Genomic DNA, 26,919 nt, shown 5'->3' with positions numbered 1-26,919 from the left:
CTTAAAGAGGAATGTCCACCTAATTCAATTAATATTCAATTTTTATTGAATTCTATGTTTTGTTTTCACAACTACCATTCTTCAACTTGTTAGTAATAAAATCTGACATTTTTTGTGTTTTCCTTTCACTAGGCACTATTTTAAGTTTTTTATATGCTAACATTCCATGCTCATGGTTACTTGTGAGAATGAGGAGACTGAGGCACAGGGAAGCTCAACATTATACTAAGCTTACACAATATCCTTAAAGAGCTGAAATTACAACTCAGATACTCTGGTTCTTGAGCTGTTGCTCTTAATAACTAGTGAGGTTTTCAAGTCAAGTCATTTTGTTCCTGGAAACAGTTACATGCAAATCCTGATACATGGAAAAAGAATTATATGAACAAATAAATTTGGGAAATACTGAAAATATGCTTTAAAATATTATATACATTCCTGGATAAACAGAAAATCTTAGAAGTTTGAACATGATTATCTTAATATGTGAAGCTATAAGAAGTACATATTTTTCTAAAAATTTCCCCAATCTTTTCACAAATTATATTATCAACAATATTTGCATAGATGTGAGAAAAAATATTTCTTTAACTTTATATGTATTCAATTTTCTTTTAATGCTTATAAATTATTTGTCAAATACACTAGAACCAATATTTGAGGTAACCAATATCAAAGAAAACAGTGGGAAAACTTAAATGTAATCAAATCAGAAACAGTCTCCTGTTTCTATTTCTAAAACAGAGAAAGAGATGCATATAGTTTTTAAGTTTTAATAAACTTAATTTTTAAAATAAACAAAGCATTAACAAGAACTATGATGATATGACACTACTGCAAATATATATACTAATTTATTTTAAAATAATTCACTTATCTCCATAAGCAACATGGGATGAGCCCTCTTAAGTAGCTAGTAAAAGACATAAGAATAAACATATTGTTTCAAATCTATTATTCATCTATTCACTTTCAATCAAAAGGCATAGAATTTGGCTATGACTTCAAGTTAAAGGGTGTTCCTATGTTGGAGCTAAAATAATTATCCTTAGAAAGTTCCCCAGCATTCTTCTCTCAGTGACCTACTATTCTCCCCAAACTTCAAACCAGTCACATAGTGCTCAAGTTTGTTGAATTTCTTTAGCTTTGTTATCTGCATTTTTCCATATGTCATTCTGTTTACCTACAATTTCTTTTGTGTTCCTCACAGCCTGACCCTCTTTTCTGGGCTTACTTATATTTAAAGCCACAATTCAGGCATCACTTCCTCTGGCAAACCTTTTTTGCATTTCCTGGACTAGGTTGGATGTCTGTACTAAGCTTAATCCTGTACTCTTTAATTTACTTCACTGCAATTGCATATTTGACTATCTGTCTCCTCATCATGACTGTAACTCAACTGGGGAAAAGTGCAGTCTGTTTTACCATGCATTTATCCCTAGCACTTAGCAAAATACCTGGAGTATGATATGTACATAAGTATAGAATTCCAAAACTATGAGTTTCTATTAATTTACATAAAACATTCTTAATGAATTACGATTCTGAGGCTATTGACGCTTTTGGGTAAATGCATGCATGCAGTTAACTTGCTTCAGCGACTCTATGGACCATAGTCCATCTGACTCCTCTGTGCATGGGATTCTCCAGCCAACAATACTGGAGTGGGTTGTCATGCCCTCCTCGAGGGGATCTTTCCAACCCAGGGATCGAACCCACACCTCTTACATCTCCAGCATGGGCAGACAGGTTCCTTACCACCAGCACGACCTGGAAAACCATTGGGTAAATGAGGCATCTAATAAGTGAGTTGGGCTTCTGTGATAGCTCAGTTGGTAAAGAATCTGCCTGCAATGCAGGAGACCGCGGTTCGATTCCTAGGTTGGAAAGATCCGCTGGTGAATAGATAGGCTACCCACTCCAGCATTCTTGGGCTTCCCTTGTGGCTCAGTTGGTAAAGAATCCGCCTGCAATGCGGGAGACCTGGGCTTGATCCCTGGGTTGAGAAGATCTTCTGGAGAAGGGAAAGGTTACCCACTCCAGTATTCTGGCCTGGAGAATTCCATGGTTTGTATAGTCCACAGGGTCACAAAGAATCTGACACGACTGAGCAACTTTCACTTTCACTCTCAATAAGTGAGATAATACAGAATATCTTAACTCTAAATATACTAGGTTTGTATTTCAAGGAATATCTATATGTTATTCTTCTGTGATTTAATGAATAAATCTATCCCCAATCTAACACTATTTATGCATTTATAGACTAGTGGGATATGAAGTAGCTGCAAGAGAAAATGTTAGTGACACAAGAGGGAAATAATTTATTATTCAATGTATTATATATATTTAATGCTAAATATATGAACACTGGGAATTATATTATTAGAATTAGAAAGGTCTTATTACATCAGCTGCTGCCGCTGCTGCTAAGTCGCTTCAGTCGTGTCTGACTCTGTGCGACCCCATAGACGACAGCCCACCAGGCTCCCCCGTCCCTAGGATTCTCCAGGCAAGAACACTAGAGTGGGTTGCCATTTCCTTCTCCAATGCATGAAAGTGAAAAGTGAAAGTCAAGTCGCTCAGTCATGTTCGACGCTTCGCGAACCCATGGACTGTGGCCCACCAGGCTCCTCCATCCATGGGTTTTTCTAGGCAAGAGTACTGGAGTGGGGTGCCATTGCCTTCTCCCATTACATCAGCATGGGTATTTAAATCTTACAGTAGAAAATCTGTACTACTTTTAAAATGTACAAAACTTATTTATTTATAATGAATATTAGATTCAATATATTACCAGAAAATAATTTTTCTATGAACTACTTGGCTACATTAAGCAGAAAGTGAAAGTGAAGTCGCTCAGTCGTGTCCGACTCTTTGTGACCCCATAGACGGTAGCCTACCAGGCTCCTCTGTCCCTGGGATTTTCCAGGCAATAGTACTGGAGTGGATTGCCATTTCCTTCTCCAGGGGATCTTCCCAACCTAGGGCTCAAACCCAGGTCTCCCGCATGGTAAGCAGAAGAGAGTTACAAAAACAAAATACATGAAAATCATGTTGCATTTATCACTACTACACACATCTAAGTCAGCCTATATTCATACATATTGTCTGGAAAATATCATGGTTTTCTATTTATCAACTACCTATAAAATTTAAAAATGTCCATATTCTTTCAATTATCCAAGAACTCCAAGTCAAGCACATGTAATAACAAAGTAAACTATAATTTGTGAATATTTCATTAAGCTCTTACCGCACTTTGATATTTTTTAAAGGATGAATTAATAATATAAAAAACTCTTTCATGTGTTTTTAATATACGTACCAAAACCTATGGGCAGCTTTATTGTCCACGTGCAATCTAAACTGCTGGGGTAGTTTCCAGGAAACCCAGGGCTGAGGATCACACCACTGAAATCTGACATTGCACCACCACACTGAGCTGCAAGAGAATTGAGGTCCCACTTAAGCCAAAGTACTTTATTGCATTGAAAACAGACTGAAATCATTTCGAGTATGAATCAAGTCTCTAAGTTAAAACTGATACAAATTTGAATATTTTCAATCTAATTCACCACGTACCAGTATTCAAATATAATCAATTGAGAAGGCACTTTGTAAAATACAAAAAAGGATAATGTATTTCCTTCCTCAGCTGTAAATACAAGCTAAATCAATTACTGAACAGAGAAGAGTAGTTCATGTGCAGTGAATACAATTCAACAAGAAGCACAGATCCTTTTCCATAGTGAGCAGAACATTTCTGATCCAAAGTACATCTAGAAATGTTTTGATTCATTCAAAAGATGATACAATTTAGAATAAAATCAAGCCACCAACACTCATTCTAAGTATTATAGTGAGGAGAGTTTCATTTCCCAATCTTCCTCTTTTCTTCTTTTTGTGAGGAGGCTAAAGGTTTTTAAGTAAAATACTGTTTTCTATTGATAATATGCAAGGGATGCACAGGCTGTAAGATATGGCCTCACTTTATCCTAAAAGAATCTAGACAAAAATAGGGAGTATAACATAAGTAAAAAGATGCCCCCATATTTGAGAATTTGGGGATAAATTTATACTTTTTTAGAGTCCCTATTATACTGATTTATTATAGATGAGCTAACCATAAACTATAAGAACAGATAATTACCCAAGTTTTAATTTTACATGATTATATAGAATTATTTAACATGTAATAATAGAACTGCTAGAAGCTAATTCTTTCCTCTTAGTGTATATTTTTATCCTTTTGTCACAGAAAGACTAAAATACACATCTCAGTTGTTGGTTGAAGAATCAGGTTTCATGACTGCACATCAGGTTAGAAAATTACCTGTACAAGTACCTGCAACTTCATTCATTTATTATTATGAACAGCAACAGATAGATATTCAAACTTCAGCTTATAGATCAAAGAGGCAAATTCAGTAGAAAGTTTATCAATGTTCTATGTGATATCAGCAGCTAGTTTGATAGCTATCTTTAGCTATGTGAGCTGAATAAATTATGTATCAAGCAGATTTTACTAAGGGGATATATATAACCTTGTAGTTAATCTGCATATCAATCTTTCTTTAAAAGTTGTAATTATCATTGTGTAATACACCTGTATATTTTCCATTCTTCTCAAATCTCAGCTCATCCATCTTTAAACCAGAGCAGTTTTCAACATATATAAACCATTAATATTCACCAATTATTTTTCCTAAAATTTGATTATCCACATATATATATTACACAATCAATAATTGGGAATTATAGAGAAAATATTTTGGCCAATCAAAAGTACTTTTAAAGTTCCTGGAAAGAATGTAATTGTATATTTGTTTTGCTTTATTCTGAATTTTAAGTGAAAGAACACAAGGACTCTCTTTTGCTTTCTTGCCTTCACAATCTCAAGTGTTTGAAGTACTCCCTGTCCCTCTAATTCTGCTACTTTCCATCTCTTTAGAAATGATCTCAAAATCCTGTCCTCTGCACTGCCCACATTGCTAGAGTGTAAATCTCAAAATCAGAGAAGGGAGAAGGAAAGAATAAAAGAAAACAGATAGTGAAAGAGAAAGAAAAATAGCAACAAACCATGAAAACAAGAATACAAACACTGCATCTGCCTTCAGGTCCACGCCCCTGCCTATTTTCTCAGTGACTCTGCCAGCTCACGCACACCCAGGCCTTAATGACAGCGCTGTGCTTCACCAGTCGTTTCACAGGAGACTCTTGAGCCCTATTATACGCTTTTTTCTTAAGGACACAACCACAGCACAGTCCTCCAAGATAAAATCATCTTTGATTTTTCCTTCAGATTTGTCTCTATTCCAAAGAAATCTCAAGTGATTTTTCCTTCCTTCTACCACAATATCTGGCAGACTGTTTATTTTTCAGTTTATAAGATTGTAACGTTGAGACCTGATGACTACTGTTTTAAGGCATTCTCTGAATCAGCCTCTTGCCTTCAGTTTCTCCTTAAAATATGGCCATGATATCAATTCTAACATTTGTCAAGTATAGTATAAGTTTACTGTCCAAAATTTATAAAATATAAAAATTGAGTAGAAAATAAATAACAGTGCTCTGGAATTCCACTCCCCATAGATAACCTGTCTACCTTTATAATTCTTTATTTCTCTGCAGAAAAGCGTACATTCATGCACGTGTGTTTATACACTACATATATAAAGAAAACAGGATCATGCTGAGAATCACTTTAAGCCTTTTTATATTTGACTACATATTATAAACTTTGTTCATGTTATTAAATATTCCATTACAATGTTCACTTCCCCTTTCCCCATTATTGGACCCTTAAGTTGTTGCACATTTTTCATTATAATACCACTGTGGACACCCTCTGTATTTCAGGTTTGAGTTAAATACTTTAATGCGTTCTCTCATTTCGTTCTCATAATGGGCTTATTACTATTCCATACAACAGATAAGCAAACAGAATAATATACTTGCCATGCAAAGCTATTGCACCTTAGCTGAAATTCAAATATAGATACATTGCACATCAAAATATGATCAGTATTTAATACAGTTTCATACAAATTTAGCCTATATAAATACAGAATTTCTAGTTTAATTTTATTGAAATATCACTTCTATCTAATATTTCCCTCGTTAACAATATTCAATGGAATATAGATTTAATCAAAACACAATAGTTACCTAAAAACTAAGCAATTTGTTAAGAGTAATAACCGAAGCTACTAACACAGCAAAATGGAAATTACCATATCATAACTGAGTGATATTCAAATTGATACAACTTTCTAAAGCAATTTGATGATATTTATAGAATTTTTAAATAGTTATTCAATAACAAAATTAATCTACTGTAAGATCCTAAGTAAAGAATAAGATATCTGCAAAAAGGCATGTGAAGAACACTTTAAAAGAAATGTGTATAAATGTGTAAATATGAACCAAAGGTGTATAAAACTATATCAAAAAGACAAAAAACTCAGCTAACAAAAGAGAATAACTATACAAATTAGACTATGCTATGTGCTATAAAGCCATTTAAAAAATAAAATTTTTGGAAACATGATATGATGGAGAAAATGTTTCTAAGTGAATGTCAAGAAAGATATCATAAAAACTATACATACTATAATGTAAAACTTTAATTTGTTCACTAAACTATATTTATCGGATATGTACTTAAGATACTAACTGTTCTTGGCAGTAAAGAACAGTAATGAATAAAAGACCGAAACTCTCTGCTTTCACATCAGCAATATATATATATTATTTTAATCTTTATCATCTCAATTTTATACTTAATTGGATATATACATACCACATATTCATAACATTTACATAAATGACGTTATCTGTATATATAATTTTTATAATAATTACTATATGTATATGTGCAATTTGTAATTGTATTATATGCATAAATTATTTATAATACCTAAAGAAATAAATCCTTCCAAAATTGTCATCCAATCTAAAGTGTGAATGCTTTTAATATTGTTTGTCAATAAAAGACGTCTTTACTCAAACATTAATTTCCAGTACTCTCTAACAAAAATTGTGCATATGGCACATAGGCATCACAGACTGAATTGTGTCCTCTTAATATTCACATGTTAAAGCCCTAATTCCCAAATGTGACTGCATTTGGAGATAAGTGATATCTCTTTTAAGGAGATAGTTAAAGTTAAATAAAGTCATGAGGGTAGGGAGCTCTAATCTAATAGTACTGGTGTACTATCGGGGAGCTCCCTCACAGTGAAAAGGCCATGTCAAGATGTAGGGAGAAGATCATCTTCCACAAGTCAAGGAAAGAAGTACTCCAAAAATACATCCCTGCCACCACCTTGACCTTGAACTTCTAGCTTCTAGAAATGTGACAAAATAAACCTCTGTCGTTGAAGTCATTTAATCCATAGCATTTTGTTACACTAGCCCAAGGAAACTAACACATTACAGGTTTGTTCACTGTAAATTGGTAGGTATTTAGGTCACACCAATTCTTTTATTTTTTTCCTACTCAGAAAGGGTAATCTTATTCATTCATTTAATTACATCTGCCATTCAATACCCTTTGTAAATTTTATTGACTGCCTATATTTCCCAATGGCTTCAGTCAACACCATTCTCATCTTTCTTAATTCCATCAGGTAGTCAATGGCACTAAACACTAAATCACTCTCCTATTTAATTTCATTTATTTCTACAACTCTAAATGGTAAACAAATGTTTTAATGATGGAGATCATAACTCACACTTTCTTTTCATACTCTATCAGTTCAGTTCAGTTCAGTTGCTCAGTCGTGTCTGACTCTGCTACCCCATGAATCACAGCACGCCAGGCCTCCCTATCCATCACCAACTCCCGGAGTTCACCCAGACTCACATCCATCGAGTCAGTCATGCCATCCAGCCATCTCATCCTCTGTCGTCCCCTTCTCCTCCTGCCCCCAGTCCCTCCCAGCATCAGAGTCTTTTCCAACGAGTCAACTCTTCACATGAGGTGGCCAAAGTACTGGAGTTTCAGCTTTAGCATCATTCCTTCCAAAGAAATCCCAGGGCTGATCTCCTTCAGAATGGACTGGTTGGATCTCCTTGCAGTCCAAGGGACTCTCAAGAGGCTTCTCCAACACCATAGTTCAAAAACATCAATTCTTCGGTGCTCAGCTTTCTTCACAGTCCAACTCTCACATCCATACATGACCACAGGAAAAACCATAGCCTTGACTAGACGAACCTTTGTTGGCAAAGTAATGTCTCTGCTTTTGAATATGCTATCTAGGTTGGTCGTAACTTTCCTTCCAAGGAGTAAGCGTCTTTTAATTTCATGGCTGCAGTCACCATCTGCAGTGATTTCATACTCTATAGAGCCCAGCATATTAATGGTGGCACACAGACACCAGAATTTTAAAAATGAAAAGAATTAAGGTGGATAGAAATAACTGGAAGCTGCATTAAATTAGGGTAAATATTTGGGCTCAAATTTCAAAGTCTCAAGTGTTCTTTTGATACATCATACATCTCATTGGGTGTCATGCTCCCTTTGGTAGACTCTAGTTTTCTTACCTATTTTGGCTCAAGAGTAAGCAATAGAATATTTACTTGTTTTCCTGATCTATGAGTGTGAGTAATTCTACAACATTATACTGAGAAAACTCTCTGGGAATCAGAAAACCTAATACCGTTTCTCAATTTGTAGTGTTAAGCCATACATTGATAATTACGTTGGGACAAAAAAATGTAAAACTTTAAAATTAAAAAAAAAATGGAAACATTTATCTGGGAATATAATTTTCATAAAACCTGCAAAAGTCAAACTTTATGTTTGAAAAACAACATATACAAGGTTTATCTTTAAAACATCTAATCAATAATTTATAGTTCTTTAACTCACCCAAACAAATTGGGATTGGATAATTCCATCTTCTTACAGGTCCAGGCATACATGTAATATGAGAATGGCCCTATATAAACAAGACAGTACAGGTCAGTACACATTTTTAAAAGTCTAAATATCACACAGGATAGTGAATGATACTTATGAAAACAATATATTGCATTGTAATATTTTTAATACTATGGAAAATCTTAGTGTGACTTAAAACAAGGAAGGTAATTATATACACTTGTGTTAAAATGTAAAAAAATAACAAGATTTTGGTAGAAAAATTAAGACTCTATATCACATTAAAATTGTGGTTTTAACATTGTTCCACCAAAACATGTTCTACTAAGGTACTGCAATAATTACACAAGGGAAATAGCCATATACATAGTGGTTTATAATAAAGTGCTGTAATATTCAAGGTGGGATAGATACAAAATGATTATAAAATTATTTTATAAAAATATGAAAAGTCAACTAAGGTATATTAAATTTATATAGAGTCTGGAAAAACTTAATGTTCTACTGAGACTAATAATTAGGAATAAAAGTTTAAAGACTATAAATCATTCATTTTAAATTTTATTTCCTCTAAGGAATTTATTGATTTAACATGTGAAATAGTTTCTGTCTCATTTTTTTCCCTTAATTTCTTAATAGGTCTATGCTTTAGGGAGATTTTTATGAGGCCATAAATTCAGACCCTTTAAAAAACTTGCAAAAGATTATTAATATAAATACATAAATTGAGAATTTACACTGTAACTCCATAATTTTAGCAAAACTTATTTGTAGTCATTTTGTTAATGAATCTGGGGAATTTATTATCATGGAAGCTTTATTTAATGCTTTAAGTAGCACTTTCATTTTTATTTGCAAATTCTGAAAATCTAGGAGTTTAATTTTTATATCTTATGTGTACAGAGATAAAAGGAAACATTCATTTTGATTCCAAAATCATCTTTGATTACTTGCAAACAAAACAATTTAGTTCATTCCAGCAATTTCTCTCACAAATACTTCATTGACAAATTGAATACCTTTTGATTTAATAATGTTAAATTATGCAGCCTGAGATCAGTATTGTTTTATAACTTCTGTATTATTAATCATTAATTTGTTAAAATATTCTGAAAGGGTAATGAAATTCAAAGCTAAAATTTTAAAATAGACCTACCTGAAGAGAATAGCCTTGATCACACTGAAAGGATACTACATCACCAACCATGTATCTGTCTCCAATTTTAATCCCACTGCTAGGAGTCTGTGGTTCAGGACAGGAATCCAAACCAATAGCTAAGAATAATTAGCAGTAAAATGTAACTTTTAAATGATGAATGCTTAAATCATGCCTAAATTACCAAAATTGAATATTGATGTCATTAAAACTAGATTTACACTGAGACATTAAGGATATTCTGTGAATAAGATTTAACTGTATATGGTTACAGCAATGTATTTTGCAACTACACCATAGAACTATTTGAATTTTCATGGCACCAACCATTAATTAGCTGTGTGATTATACCTAAACTCTTCTTTAATTCTCAGCCTAAACTTCTTCTGTGATACAAGTAAAAATTCCTAAAAAGAAACTCACTAAATAAAAATAATAATTTACTGTGATAATAAAATGGAATTATATTTCTAAAACATTCTAAGTAAAATGACTAAAAAATATTTGCTATTTTGTTCATATCACTTAGTAGCTTTTTATGAAATGGAGATGATAATTCAAAACACTTCCATTATTTTTACATTAACAACTTATTTCCCAATATAAAAAATAAAAGCATACTAAAAGTAAAATGTTTTTCTAAAATGTTTCATTTAGTTTAGCATTTTTTATTGAAGTATATTTCACTTACAATGTTGTGTTAATTTATGCTGTATAGCAAAGTGACTCAGCTATTATATATATAATATATATATTTATATATATATATGTACTTTTTTATATTATGTTCCAATATGGTTTATCACAGGATATTAAAGACAGTTCTCTGTGCTATACATCAGGATCTATTGTTTATCCATTTTTTATAAAACAGTTTACATCTATAAACCTCAAATTGCTACTCTGTCCATCCTACCCTCCCTGTCTCTTGGAAACTACAAGTCTGTTATCCACGTCTGAGTCTGTTTCATAGATTAGTTCATCTGTGTCATATTTTAGGTTTTACATATAAGTGGTGCCATCCAGTATTTGTCTTTTTCTGACTTACTTCACTTAGTATGATAATCTCTAGGTCAATCCATGTTTCTGCAAATGGCCTTATTTCTAAAATTATTCATTAAAAAAAAATAAAATAAAATTATTCATTTAAGTGCTCAAAAATTGTTTGATTTTTTTTGCCAAAACATTTTTTAAGCATGTGAATATATTACTATCAAAAACCTTTTTATCTTCAATAGAAGCCAATGTTTGTTATCTATTTCTCTATAGTTCACATTTTGAGCTAATCTAATACATATCTGATGGTTTCCCAGGTGGAGCTAGTGGTAAAGAACCTGTCTGCCAATGTAGGAGAGGTAAGAGACCCAGGTACAATCCTTGGGTCAGGAAGATCCCCTGGAGGAGTAAATGGCTACCCACTCCAGTATTCTTGCCTAGAGAAACCCATGGACAGAGGAGCCTAGTGGGCTATGTCCACAGGGTTGCAAAGAGTTGAATATGTCTGAAGCAACTTAGCATGCATGCAATACATATCTGAATGGATGAGAGGAAGCAGTCACCACTCCAAAATCATTATGTGCGTATGTGTATACTCATTATAAATATTCACTGTATATAATAATTTATTTAAAAAGCATTAAAACCTAAATTCTAAAGAATAACAATACTTTAGCCACCTTATGCGAAGAGCTGACTTGTTGGAAAATACCCTGATGCTGTGAAAGATTTAGGGCAGGAGAAGAAGGGGGCAACAGAGGATGAGATGGTTGGATGGCATCAACGATTCAGGAAAGCAACTCCAGAAGATAGTGAAGGACAGGGAAGTCTGACATGCCGTGGTCCAGGAGGTCGCAAAGAGTTGGATATGACTTAGTGACTGAGTAACAACAAAAAGTATGACAATATCATATAGATTCTTTCACTCCTTGACCACGTTATTTCTCTCTGATAGATGCCATCATACTTAACACCACCCTATCCATCATCTTTGTTGCATTTGACATAAATTAATAATGAATAATTATGTAATTAATTATTCAATATCCCCTTCTGAGAATATAAATTCCATAAGGGTGGCTTAAATCACACAGTCTTAAGGAAGCACTCAATAAACATTCTTCGTAAAGATGAATGAATAGAATGAGAAAGAAAGAGCATTCTATTATATTTCTTAATAAATACAAATGTCTGCCTTTGCAAATGGAAGAAACTTTATCTAATAACATAATGGTGAGAGTAGGTACAAATTAAAGGATAGAAAATTAAATAAAAGCAGTGACTGTATAAAGTTGTGGTTAGATTGGAAAGTAAGGTAGTAAAGACAAGGAGCAAACTGGTCATTTAGGAATGCACTTGAGGTAGTCCAAAAGGAGACTGAGTCATATAGACTAGAATTTCAATGCTGGTGCCACAATTAGCTAGGTCTCTAAACATATGTCAAGCTCCATGTTTCTTGATCTTTTGTAATCTTGAATTTATAGAACCAGGCAAGTTAAGTTATCCTTAAATTGTGACCTACCTTTTAAGAGTTAATGTCTCACTTTCCATATAACTTTTGAAATCCAAGAAAAGACAAAAATGATGTTACATTTACTTTCATCTCATTCAACATCCACTAATGGGTCTTATCCATTAAACTCATCTGATTTTATAGAAAGCTTTCTAAGAATGATTAACCAAATAGAACAGTTATGATATAAACATATACATCTGGTCAATATGGTTTCACTTTCCTTTTCAGTTCCTTTCAGTTCAGTTCAGTCACTCAGTCATGTCTGACTGTTTGCAACCCTATGGACTGCAGCATGCCAGGCCTCACCAACTCCCGGAGTTTACTTTAGAACAAGGAAAAGTAGTATACTGGATGTTCTGAACAGTACATTTATTATCCTTTACCATTAAGGTAATTTATGTGATCATTTTTGCTAAGAAGGCTAAATTCATTACATGTTCATTTCTCTTTCTTTCTATCAAGTACTCTAGTCAAGGTCATATACATAAAAAACTACTAATTTCCCAAAGTGTTGATTTTCTCCTCTGGGAGGATAAAGAAAATATTGCACAGTGATGCCACAAAATAATGAGACTCATTTTTAAGAGAGATTTTTTCCATAATGTATGTACATATAGCAAAATATTTATGAAAGTTTTAACTTAAAACATGATATAAACTCTATAGACTATGCATTAATAATTTTGTATGTTAAAAATTCTTATATGCAAATAATCACAGACAAAAATGACCAAAAGGAAATATGTGAAATATTAGCAGTAGTTAAGATTCTTGATATGAAATTATTGGTGATTTTATGCACTTTATTATATATTCCTGCATTTCTAAAAGTTATATAATGGAATGCAAATACTAACATCACTTATTTAGTAGATGGACGTATCTTTCCTTTTCCCTGATACCAGGAAAGACTGAAGGCAGGAGGAGAAGGGGGTGACCAAGGGTGACATGGTTGGAGGGCATCATCGACTCAATGGACATGAGTTTGAGCAAACTGTGGGAGACAGTAAAGGACAGGGAAGCCTGGCATGCTACAGTCCTTGGAGTCGCAAAGAGTCAGACATGACTGAGCGACTGAATAACAACAATAAAATCTAGTAGATAAATGAGAATTAGTAGAGAATTTGGGGGTATAAAAACATATTGCCTTCTATTTTCCTAGAAAAGTTTGAGTTTGACACTCTAATCTGTTTAATAAGATTGTCTCAGGGGAGGAAATAAGTTAATGAAGTAATTAGATAAGAAAGAGAAGTCATATATTAACAACCCCTCTCATTTTTTTTGCATTCAATTATTTTACATGCACTAAAGAAAATAAAACAGAAATATCTTAAAAAACTGCAGTTCATATTTTTAAGTCATTTTTTTAATTTACAAAACTGAGTGATTAAACTCAGTAGTTTAAAAATGTCTTCTTTATTATTTTTCACTGCTTTCTAAGTAACAATACCAGTAGGTTATTTGCAGGAATCAACAAAGAAAAGGTATTTGTAAAATGTTTCAAACAGCTCTCTCCTGCTTAACTAAGCTTAGCCAATCAACATATTGAGTCATTTTCATCTTTAAGGGTATAAATTTTGTAAAATTATGTCTCTGGCAATCAAAGATGCTCTTTGAGTAAAATTTTTTAATGGGAATTGGTTCAATGAATTAAGTGCTATAGCCAAAAACAAACAGAAATGAATACAAGGGAAAATCCACATAAAAAGTTGCACAGAATTAATTATATATGCTGTTAAATTACTGTGGGCAGTTACCCTGGCTGTAAACATTAAAACCTCAGTCCTTCAACTTTAAAAGTTCATTTATAAACAAAAATATTCTTTAATTTTGTTCACAAAGCAATCTGAAGGAGAAAATGGTGTAAATCATAGCATTTGTATTTGATCATTTTGAAAATATACATATATAGTATTCCATAATGATTTTAATAAATCCTTAATGCAATGAGATAGGGAGAAAGGGAGAAGAAAGTTTAATTATTGCTAAGACTCCCAGTAACACTGTTATGTAAAAAGGAAAAAAAAAAAAAAAACACTTTATGAATTTGACATGACAACCCATGTACAAATTTATTGAAAATAACCAAAAATCCTGGATTTATTTCCTGCAAATGCAGGAGACTTAAGATACACAGGTTCGATCCCTGGGTCAGGAAGATCCCCTGGAGGAGGGCATGGCAACCCACTCCAGTATTCTTGCCTGGAGAATCTCCTGTGGACAGAGAAGCCTGGCAGGCTACAGTCCATAGGGCTGCAAAAAATTGGACACGACTGAAGTGACTTAGCATGCATGCAAAAGAAATCAACAGGAACTGAACCATATGTCTTTGGACCAGTGCTTGTATTCAATGATAGTGAAGATCTTATTTTAAGAATACTGCAGGTATTCAATTTAAAAAATTTCTCTAATGGATACAAAATAACTATTATTTCTAGGTTTACACCACATTTAATGATTTTTTTTAATATGTTAGAATTATCACTTGGCATTTAATATTTATCATTATAAGATAATGGTTTGAGAATAATGTAGAAGGTGATAAAGGATGAATTCAATATGAGCTGGGCTACTAGTTGCAGGACTTGGAGAAATCAGCAATGATAAGTATACAGACTTTTTCAACAGAATGTACCTTGTATTAACTAATCTACTAAACACAACTTGTCACATATTATTATATAACATGTACATGTATATTTTAACTCTATTTATTTAACTTATATGCAGAGTACATCATGCAAAATGCTCGCCTGGATGAAGCTCAAGCTGGAATCAAGATTGTTGGAAGAAATACCAACAACCTCAGATATGTAGATGATCCCACTCTAATGGCAGGATGTGAAGAGGAACTAAAGAGCCTCCTAATGAGGGAGGAAAAGAGAAAAAGCTGGTTTAAAACTCAACATTTAAAAAGCTGAGATCATGGCATCTGGTCCCATCACGTCATGACAAACAGAAGGGGGAAATGAGGAAGCGGTGACAGATATTATTTTCTTGGGTTCAAAAATCACTGCAGATGGTGACTGCAGCCATGAATTTAAAAGATGCATGCTCCTTTGAAAAAAAGCTATGACAAACCTAGACAACATATTAAAAAGCAGAGACATTACTTTGTCAACAAAGGTCCTTACAGTTAAAACTATCGTTTTTTCACTAGTCATGTACAGATGTGAGAGTTGGACCATAAATCTGAAAGCTAAAGAATGGATGTTTTTGAACTGTGGTACTGGAGAAGACTCTTGAGAGTCCCTTGGATAGCAAGGAGATCAAACTAGTCAATCCAAAAGGAAATAAACCCTAAATATTCATTGGAAGGACTGACGCTGAAGTGAAACTCCAATACTTTGGTCACCTGATGTAAAAAACCAACTCACTGGAAAAGACCTTGGCGCTGGGAAAGATTGAAGGCAGGAGAAGAACGCACTGGAGGAGATGGTTAGATAGCATCACCAACCCAATGGACATGAATTTGAGCAAACTCTGGGAGACAGTGAAGGACAGGGAAGCCTGGCATGCCACAGTCCATGGGGTTGCAAAGAGTTGGACATGACTGAGAGACTGAATAACAAAATGTAACGTAAATGTCTGTCAATAAAGTTTTTCAGACAGAACAATTTCGACTTCAAAAGCAAGTGGTGCTGGGAAAACTCAACCACTTGTAAAGAACGAAACTAGAACACTTTCTAACACCATACACAAAAATAAACTCAAAATGGATTAAAGATCTAAATGTAAGACCAGAAACTATATAACTCCTAGAGGAAAACATAGGCAAAACATTCTCTGATGTAAATCATAGCAGGATCCTCTATGACCCACCCCCCAAAGTAATGGAAATAAAAGCAAAAATAAACAAATGGAATCTAATTAAACTTAAAAGCTTTTGCACAACAAAGGAAACTATAAGCAAGGTGAAAAGACAGCCTTCAGGATGGGAGAAAATACTAGCAAATGAAGCAACGGACAAAGAATTAATCTCAAAAATATACAAGCAGCTCCTGCAGCTCAATTCCAGAAAAATAAGCAACCCAATCAAAAAATGGGCCAAAGAACTAAACAGACATTTCTCCAAAGAAGACATACAGATGGCTAACAAACACATGAAAAGATGCTCAACATCACTCATTATCAGAGAAATGCAAATCAAAACCACTATGAGGTACCACCTCACGCCGGTCAGAATGGCTGCTATCAAAAAGTCTCCAAACAATAAACGCTGGAAAGGGTGCAGAGAAAAAGGAACCCTCTTACACTGTTGGTGGGAATGCAAACTAATACAGCCACTATGGAGAACAGTGTGGAGATTCCTTGAAAAACTGCAAATAGAACTGCCATATGACCCAGCAATCCCACTGCTGGGCATACACACCAAGGAAACCAGAACTGAAAGAGACATGTGTACCCCTATGTTCATTGCAGCACTGTTTACAATAGCTGGAACATGGAAGCAACCTAGATGTCCATTGACAGACAAATGGATAAGAAAGCTCTGGTATACAATGGAATATTACTCAGCTATTAAAAAGAATGCATTTAAATCAGTTCTAATGAAGTGGATGAAACTGGAACCTATTATACAGAGCAAAGTAGGTTAGAAAGAAAAACACCAATACAGTATATTAATGCATATATATGGAATTTAGAAAGATGGTAATGATGACTCTACATGCAAGACAGCAAAAGAGACACAGATGTAAAGAACAGACTGTTGGTCTCTGTGGGAGAAGGCAAGAGTGGGACGATTTGAGAGAATAGCATTGAAACATGTATATTATCATATATGAAATAGATCGCCAGTCCAGGTTCCATGCATGAGACAGGGTGCTCAGGGCTGGTGCACTGGGATGACCCTGAGGGATTGGATGGGGAGGGAGGTCGGAGGGAGGTTCAGGATGGGGAACCCATGTACACCCATGGCTGATTCATGTGAATGTATGGCAAAAAGCACCACAATATTGTAAAGTAATTAGCCTCCAATTAAAATAATTTTTTTTTTAAAAAGTCACTGACGAGTAGCAGTGTAAGTTTAGAAATATGTGGTACAGGCTTCGCTCATGTTTACCCTGATTCTCAACTTTTCTTACTTATGTTTACCTATTTAACATTTGACCTAGCATTATTCTGAAAAACTGAGTACTCAGTAATAAATGTGTGTTTGTGTGTATGCTCAGTCGCTCAATCATGTCTGCCTCTTTGTGATCCCATGGACTGTAGCCTGTAAGGAATCTTCTGTCCACAGAATTTTCCAGGCAAGAAATACTGGAGTGGGTTGCCATTTCCTACTGTAGGGGCTCTTTCCCACCCAGTGATCGAACCCATGTCTCTTGCGTCTTCTGCATTGGCAAGCAGATTCTTTACTACTGAGCCGCCTGGGAAACCCCAGTGATAGATTCTACCTATAAAATTTTAGTCTAAAGAATAAAGATAAGTAAAATGATAAATAGAATCTGGCAGGTAGGGACCATTCATTCATTACATGAGCAATTACTGGTACCAATTGTATGTTCTTACTGTGTTACACACATGCTGGAAAAGCAAAGATCAATTAGCAACATAAGCAACCATGCTCTGAAGAAATTCTGGGTAGAGCTAGAGAGGGGGTTGTTTTAAAAGATGGCTTCAGAGTAGCAGAACAAGCACAATATAAGAAGGCTGTCTTCTATTTAAATAATTATTTCATAGAAACTAACCTGTGTGAGTACTAAAAAATATATATATTTTATCAGTTCATAATAATAAAGAGGAAGGTGAGTATGCTGTCTTGGCATGTTAAGTGGATAATGTTTTATGTTATTTTTCCTTCTTTTATGGAAGAAAAAAGGGGAGCATTTTTTGTAAAACATATTATAGTGTTTTGGGAAGGGCAGTTAAAAATGAAGCTGAAAAGGGAGACAGGATATAGACTATATAAACAATCTTGTAATCTTAATCAATGTAGAAGTTTGTATTTTCCTACTGTGGTTAATGGAGGTAAAATTCAGAGTTATTAAGAACAAAACTTATGTACTCTGTGTGCATTCTGGTTCCACTAGTTTCTTGCCTTTTTGTGGTAAAATCTGAGATAATCTCTATGTCTCAGTCTCCTCACCTATAAAATAGATGCAAAATTATACCAACTCCACATGAATATTTTGGTGCATAAAGAAAACAATACATGTATAAGAATTAGATAGTTTCAGGAACACAGGATGCCCTCAAAAAACATTTACTAGCATTACTGAATGGTTTTAAGCATGGAAGTTAGGTTGTACATTTGGATTCTAGATAAAGGATATATATATATATTTATTGTCATGAAAGCATGTCTCTATGTTTAAGACCAATAGATCTCACATAAATATTCTAGTAATATAAAGAACACATATAAAGATTTACATAAAGCCCCAAACTTAAGGACCTTCAGTTTTGTGATTGACTCACAAAGAGAAGCTTCTATAAGAAAATCCAGAAGACTAGGAGCAGTGTTACTACAATAGCTCAAGATATAACTAGAGAAACTTTAGAACTACACAAACACAATGTTTTATGAATTCAGAGACTCTCTAATTAAGAACCATCTCTAAATCAATACCACAAAGACATGAAAAATCAATGAGATGATCATGAAATAAATTTGGATAAAAGAGTAAACTATGCCAAAACTAGAATGGCCTTATAGGTTTAAGGAGTGAAATGTGTTTATAAAGATCAATTACACATATTTGCATGTAATATAGTCTAGGTTAATAGCAAATTTAAATTAGAAATGACAAACATTAACAATTTAACTTGGACAGGAGGTGTTTCTAAAATTAATAGTTACAAGATGATATACATGAAGTAGAATAAGACAATTAGTTTAGGTAAAAATATAATTACCTTTTTCACAAATCACTATTTTCACAAATCACAAATCACTAATCACAAATCACTATTTTTTCACAAATAATCAATTATCTAACTAGCCCATTTTTTGTGGTTATAAAAATAAACTTAAGACCTAATGCATTAGGTCTTAAGCATATTGTTCAAGGAAGGAAAGCAATAAAATAACTATTGTGTTGAATTGAAACCTTTTGTTATTTATAAACTACATTTAAATGAATACATTCCTTAGCATTGACTATTTTACAACTATTTTTATAATTTGGGTACTCAGACTAGCCTTCCAACTATTGCACAACATGGAAAGATGTTTTCAGGCCACATGAGTTTTTATAAGATTTACAGCAAAATTATTAGTAGTAGATATAATGAATGATCTCAGGTGTGGGAGGAGGGAAAAAATTATTCATTATGGTGACATTACCTTTGTCTTCCTCAGAGACTACATCCTGAGATCTTTGAGCACCCATAAATTTTCAAACACAATTACTATATAGTTTCCCTTTTTAAAATAAGTTCATTTTATAAGTTCAAGACCAAAAACTGTTCATTGATTTATAAATGTTCACAGTCCCTCTAGGATTTTCCATTAGGTGCTAGTGAAGAGGCTCAGATATGTTCGACTATTCACGACCCCATGGACTGTAGCCTGCCAGGGTCCTCTGTCGATGGGATTTTTTTAGGCAAAAATACGGAGTGAATTGCCATTTCCTTCACCACGGGATCTTCCCAACCCAGGGATCGAACCTGGGCCTCCTTCACTGAAGGCAGACTCTTTACTGTTTGAGCTACCAGGGAAGGTGCTGGATTTTCCATTAGTGGGATTTAAAAGTGTGCCTCCACAAATAGGAAGTATGAGGAAAACTGCATATGTATGTTACAATCAAATGATCATTTCAAAATGATGAGGCTGGACCTGAATTCAAGTAACAAGAGCAACTAGAAACTACAGGTTCTTTTTGTGGAAGCCTACCCAACACTGATACAACTAATGGCATTCCACGCACTAGGAACATTTTCCCTAGCAACAAATACATTTATGCAAGACATACAATTATAACCAGAATCACATATGTTTAAAATACACACACACACACACACACACACACACACACACACACACAAACTGATTAATAGATTCCCACCTTCTAGTGCTCTTGTGGATCAGGAAACAGAAAGAATGTGAACAATGCTGGAAAAAATATACTAACTCAGAGCAGCTACTTCTATTTACATGACTACTAAAACAGAATGTTAGCACACCTAACTACACTAGTACACATGACTATTAACCAGAACACCAGTACAATTTCCAATACAAATAATGATGCATCTTCATGTCAAATTATGATCACTCATATCAGAAAATAGAAAAACGTAAATCAGACTCTTTTAATAAGTGTTTTTCAGCTTATCTCGATTAAGCAGAGAAAACTGTATCCTTTAAACTCTGGAACTCTGATATAAATATTTGCGGCCTTCCAAAGTTGCTAGGCAAACATGTCTTCCGCCTACCTTCTTTCTCTTCAATGTCCAATTTCTTTAGTTATTAACAGACAGAAAAACTGACTTTTAAAAAGTCTTTTCATTAATATCGGTTATCTCATTATATATCAGATAATTTAATAGCATAAAATTAATAGAATATATCAACATCTCAGAAAAATGTTATTGAGAATATTTCCAAATTTATATTTATTATCTCACTTTGTGTGTAACTTAGAAGATTTACCCTGATTTGTGGAACTACAACCTCTAAGAGAGTACAGTTTGTAATACTAATAAATATATTCATGAAGGTAGTCAAAAGGTATAACTTTCCAGTAAAAAGATAAATGAGTGTAATGTAATTAGGGGTATAAACCACTACAGGATGGCTATAGTTAACACTTTTCTATGATACATGTTTGTTAAGAGAGTAGATCTTAAATGTTCTCTTTACAAGGAGAAATGCTTTTTTTCCTTTTTTTTTTTTACTGCATATATATGAGATGATAGACGTTAACTAAACCTATTGCATTAATCATTTCACAACATATATAAATCGAACCACCTTTTTTGTATACCTTAAACAGTGATGTATGTCAACTATTTCTCAATAAAGCTGGAAAAAGATTTTTAAAAGTATTTCAAGATCAAAAGGTAGAAATATTAATCTCTGTTTTCTAGAATTTTATAACTCAAATTCAAATGTTTTTCCATCTATGGAAATCAAAGATTAGAATAGATGTAAAAATGGGGTTCTAAATAATTTTTGTCTGCTACAGAATATTTCTTCTGAATTATACATCTGGAATATGTATTAAGAGAACACTGAATTTATAGTCAGTTTTTTATTGATTATCATAGTTTGTCTAACCTCTAAATCCTAACTGGATAATAAATAACTTCAAGAAGGCATTTAACCCATTTCTAAATCCTTTGCAAAACAGCTTTCAAAGTCACCATGGAAGACAAGTGTGTATTCCTAAATTCAGAAGTTTCCAGAAAGAATTACATAATCCTTCAATAACTTTTAACAGTTTTTACTGCCAGAAAAATAACTTTACCCAAACTGAACTTTTATTCATGAATCTCTTGAATTCTCTTCAAAATTTCTACAGTACATCCTTAGTCTGTTGACTAGGCCTATACTCAGTGTTTCAGTATGGTAGGCAGGATTTTGGCTACCATTATGTTATACTTCAAATATGTTATGTTACACGTCAAAAGGAATTTGTGGATAAAGATAAGAAGGCTAATAAGTTAACTATAAAATATAAAGATCACTGACTGATTATTGGATGATTCAGATCAGATCAGTCGCTCAGTTGTGTCCGACTCTTTGCAACCCCATGAATCGCAGCACGCCAGGTCTCCCTGTCCATCACCAACTCCCGGAGTTCACTCAGACTCACGTCCATCAAGTCAGTGATGCCATCCAGCCATCTCATCCTCTGTTGTCCCCTTCTCCTCTTGCCCCCAATCCCTCCCAGCATCCGAGTCTTTTCCAATGAGTCAACTCTTCGCATGAGGTGGCCAAAGTACTGGAGTTTCAGCTTTAGCATCATTCCTTTCAAAGAAATCCCAGGGCTGATCTCCTTCAGAATGGACTGGTTGGATCTCCTTGCAGTCCAAGGGACTCTCAAGAGTCTTCTCCAACACCACAGTTCAAAAGCTTCAATTCTTCAGCACTCAGTCTTCTTCACAGTCCAACTCTCACATCCATACATGACCACAGGAAAAACCATAGCCTTGACTAGACGAACCTTTGTTGGCAAAGTAATGTTTCTGCTTTTGAATGTGCTATCTAGGTTGGTCATAACTTTCCTTCCAAGGAGTAAGCGTCTTTTAATTTCATGGCTGCAGGCACCATCTGCAGTGATTTTGGAGCCCAGAAAACAAAGACTGACACTGTTTCCACTGTTTCCCCATCTATTTCCCATGAAGTGATGGGACCGGATGCCATGATCTTCCTTTTCTGAATGTTGAGCTTTAAGCCAACTTTTTCACTCTCCTCTTTCACTTTCATCAAGAGGCTTTTGAGTTCCTCTTCACTTTCTGCCATAAGGGTGGTATCATCTGCATGTCTGAGGTTATTGATATTTCTCCCAGCAATCTTGATTCCAGCTTGTATTTCTTCCAGTCCAGCATTTCTCATGATGTACTCTGCATAGAAGTTAAGTAAACAGGGTGACAGTATACAGCCTTGACGAACTCCTTTTCCTGTTTGGAACCAGTCTGTTGTTCCATGTCCAGTTCTAACTGTTGCTTCCTGACCTGCATACACATTTCTCAAGAGGCAGATCAGGTGGTCTGGTATTCCCATCTCTTTCAGAATTTTCCACAGTTTATTGTGATCCACACAGTCAAAACCTTTGGCATAGTCAATAAAGCAGAAAGAGATGTTTTTCTGGAACTCTCTTGCTTTTTCCATGATCCAGCGGATGTTGGCAATTTGATCTCTGGTTCCTCTACCGTTTCTAAAACCAGCTTGAACATCACGAAGTTCACGGTTCACATATTGCTGAAGCCTGGCTTGGAGAATTTTGAGCATTACTTTACTAGCGTGTGAGATGAGTGCAATTGTGCGGTAGTTTGAGCATTCTTTGGCATTGCCTTTCTTTGGGATTGGAATGAAAACTGACCTTTTCCAGTCCTGTGGCCACTGCTGAGCTTTCCAAATTTGCTGGCATATTGAGTGCAGCACTTACACAGCATCATCTTTCAGATTTGGAATAGCTCAACTGGAATTCCATCACCTCCACTAGCTTTGTTCATAGTGATGCTTTCTAAGGCCTACTTGACTTCACATTCCAGGATGTCTGGATGATTACATACATATAAATGTTGTATCCATCTACCATTTTTTTTTCTTATGTTGAAAGTAGTACCAAATAAACCTTTAATATGTTTCATTCTTTTTTTTTTAATGGGAATATAATTGGTTTACAATGTTTTGTTAATTTCTGCTGTACAACAATGCAGATCAGTTATAAATGTACATATATCCCCTTCCTCTTGAGCCTCCATCCCACCCACACCTCCTACCCCACCCCTCTAGGTCATCTCAGAGCACTGAGCTGAGCTCCCTGTGTTATACAGCAGCTTCTTACTATCTATTTTACACATGCTAGTGTATATATGTCAGTACTACTCTTTCAATTTGTCCCACTCTTTCCTCCCCCACTATGTCACCAAGTCTGTGTCTCTATTCTTGCACTGTAAATATGTTAATTCGTACTACAACTTTATATATTCCATATATATGCATTGCTAAGCTACTGCTGCTAAGTCACTTCAGTCAAGTCTGACTTTGTGCAACCCCATAGATGGCAGCCCACCAGCTTCCCCTGTCCCTGGAATTCTCTAGACAAGAACACGAGTGGGTTGCCATTTCCTTCTCCAATGCGTGAAAGTGAAAAGTGAAAGTGAAGTTGATATGGTATTTGTTTTTCTCTTTCTGACTTACTTCCACTCTGTATAACAGACTCTAGGTTAACCCACATCACTATGAAAGACCCAATTGCATTCCTTTTGGGCTGAGTAATATTCCATTATATATATGTACTACAACTTCTTTATCCATTTATCTCTCAATGGACATTTAGGTTGCTTTCCTGTCCTGGCTACTGTAAATAATGCTGCAGTGAACAGTGGGGTACATGTGTCTTTTTGAATTGTGGATTTCTCAGAGTATATGTTGAATAGTGGGATTGCTGCATCATATGGTAGTTTTATTCCTAGTTTCCATTTGTATGGAAACACAAAAGACCCTGAATAGCAACATGAGTGAGTTTCATTCTTGAAATCTTATCCCTAAACTGATACTAACATTAGTTAAATTAGGAAGTATTTTTGGTTCCTAGATCCCAGTACAAGGTGTGCTGTCTAATATTACAGATAAATAAAAGTACTTGTGTTGATCTTTATTTAATTCCATGTCTAAGTTCTAAAAATCAAATAAAACGTCTAAAAAAGTAATCAGCTTGCCAAAGAAATAAAGAAAAACTATGATCATATACAAAGTGATATGATCTAAAGTAAAAATCAAAACACCAAAACATGAAAATCATCCTCTACACCTCTCTCTTTCTCATCTCCAACACCTAACTGGCCATAAATCTTTCAATTTCACCTCATTATTTCCTGCATCTTTTAACATTTCATTTACAAAACCACAATAATCATCTTCAGAGTTTCTCATTTGAACAATTGCTACTCCTTTTCTTCAGCATATTCTCTTCCTGCAATGCACTCATCCCTTTTTAAAATAAAAGGGACTTTTAAAATTCAAAATTGATTATCTTATTCCTCAAATTGAAACCCCTTCATTGAATCTCTTCCATAACATCTCCAGTCATGTGGGTTCATCTCATTTTTAGGAAAACATGATATCTACTGAGGGTTTGCTATGTACCTGGTCATATGAGAAACACTTTGTATGGATGATCTCATTGAACTCTGACACAATCTTTCAAGTTACATGCTACTATTATCACATATTACAGGTAAGGAAACTGGATTCTTAGGGAATCTTAGAAATCACTTAATGTCACAAGGCCATCAATGGCAGTGCCAAGACAGAAACCTAAGTCTGATTTCAGCATACATTATCTTATGTCCACCTACATTCTAGGAAGGGCTTCTCTCATGGTTCAAACAATAAAGAATCTGCCTGCAATGCCGGAGACCTAGGTTCAGTTCCTGAGTCAGGAAGATCCCCTGCAGAAGGGCAAGGCAACCCACTCCAGTACTCTTGCCTGGGGAATCCTATGGACTCAGGATCCTGGAGGGCTACAGAGATGGGATTGCAAAGAGTCAGACCCGATAAAGAACTAACATTTTTACATTCTAGGAGGTCTGTTAAAAGTCCAAGCTATTTCTATATCTATACTTTAATTCTTATCTGGAAAAAAGCACTTAGATTTGTCCTTTGGTGACGTCTTCCCTGACTCTACTATGAGTAACCCATAAGAGTTTTGATCACTACCTTCTCTGACATCATCTACATTACATATGATATCATACTTTAGCCATTGTGAGAGTAACCTTGGGAGGTTGGTAAAAGTACACATGGTTTGCTGAATCTCATAAAGACTGACTTGATCTATTGGGGTTGAGTCTCATTACCTGGATTTTCAACAAGACTTTGAGATAACTACAGTGTACAATTATCAGAGAAGCATCAACTTACATAAACTATACTTATAGTGTTTACACTGTAATTTTGCAATTATGGCTGTTTGTATGTCCTTGTTTTCAGTTAGTCTGAAGCTTTTTTTTTTTTTTTTTTTTAGGACTGGATCTGATACAAGTACGTAGCACTTACATTTAGAAAGTATACCTAACATCTAGTAGCTATTCAATTAAAATTTGATAAATAAACAAGTGAATTTGTTCTCATTTTGGGAGACAATAAGAACATGAGGAGAGGAAACTAATTGCTGCCTTTTTTCAGTAGATAACAGGAAAATAATGATATGAAATGATCAAAGTGGGCCTTTAGAAATATTAATGAGACGAAGGCATGAGAATGATAAATTGAGCAGAAGGAACATCAGACTTGTATGATCGTAATCATAATAACACATTTCAAAGTTAAAATGACATGATCCCAAGTTAAAGAAGCAAAATTGTACTCTAAGACAAATATCAGCCACTTGTCAGCATTTCCCTTTTAAGTAAATATAAAACAAGGCCTATCTGTCTAATATCTTGTGCCATCAGATAATTGAGATTGTTTTGTTTTGTTTTTTTTTTCCCTGAAATACCTCATGAGTGAGTAGGAAAATCAGACAGAGAAAATATTCACTTGCTAGAAGAAATCTCAGCCAAATTTCCTTTTCCCAAGGTATAATACCTGCCATGTTTCCTGAAACCTTTACAACTTGAAATATTCCTTTAGGAATATAGAAAGAGCCTACTTTCTTGGTTAAAAAGAAAGAAAACACAAGATCTGTCCTTTTTATAGCAAATGTTAATGTCTTTTGCATCTGTTGTTGGTATTCATAG

At 34.4% G+C, this 26,919-nt stretch overlaps 1 protein-coding gene across 2 annotated transcripts in view; it reads right to left on the bottom strand.

Moving 5' to 3' along the window:
- Positions 1 to 26,919, bottom strand: part of CSMD3 (CUB and Sushi multiple domains 3) — a 1,467,857-nt gene that overhangs the window by 146,947 nt on the left and 1,293,991 nt on the right. For both annotated transcript variants that reach the window (XM_027561290.1, XM_027561291.1), the window contains 3 exons: positions 10,047 to 10,165; positions 8,879 to 8,948; positions 3,329 to 3,445 (listed from right to left, as the gene is read on the bottom strand). In XM_027561290.1, coding sequence (XP_027417091.1) covers positions 3,329 to 3,445; positions 8,879 to 8,948; positions 10,047 to 10,165 — 306 coding nt within the window. The remainder of the gene's footprint in view (positions 1 to 3,328; positions 3,446 to 8,878; positions 8,949 to 10,046; positions 10,166 to 26,919) is intronic.

The sequence above is a fragment of the Bos indicus x Bos taurus genome, chromosome 14 (genome assembly GCF_003369695.1).
Source record: "Bos indicus x Bos taurus breed Angus x Brahman F1 hybrid chromosome 14, Bos_hybrid_MaternalHap_v2.0, whole genome shotgun sequence".
NCBI classification, from domain to species: domain Eukaryota; kingdom Metazoa; phylum Chordata; class Mammalia; order Artiodactyla; family Bovidae; genus Bos; species Bos indicus x Bos taurus.
The sequence above is the reverse complement of the archived record's forward strand: the minus strand, read 5'-3'. Positions and strand labels throughout refer to the sequence as shown.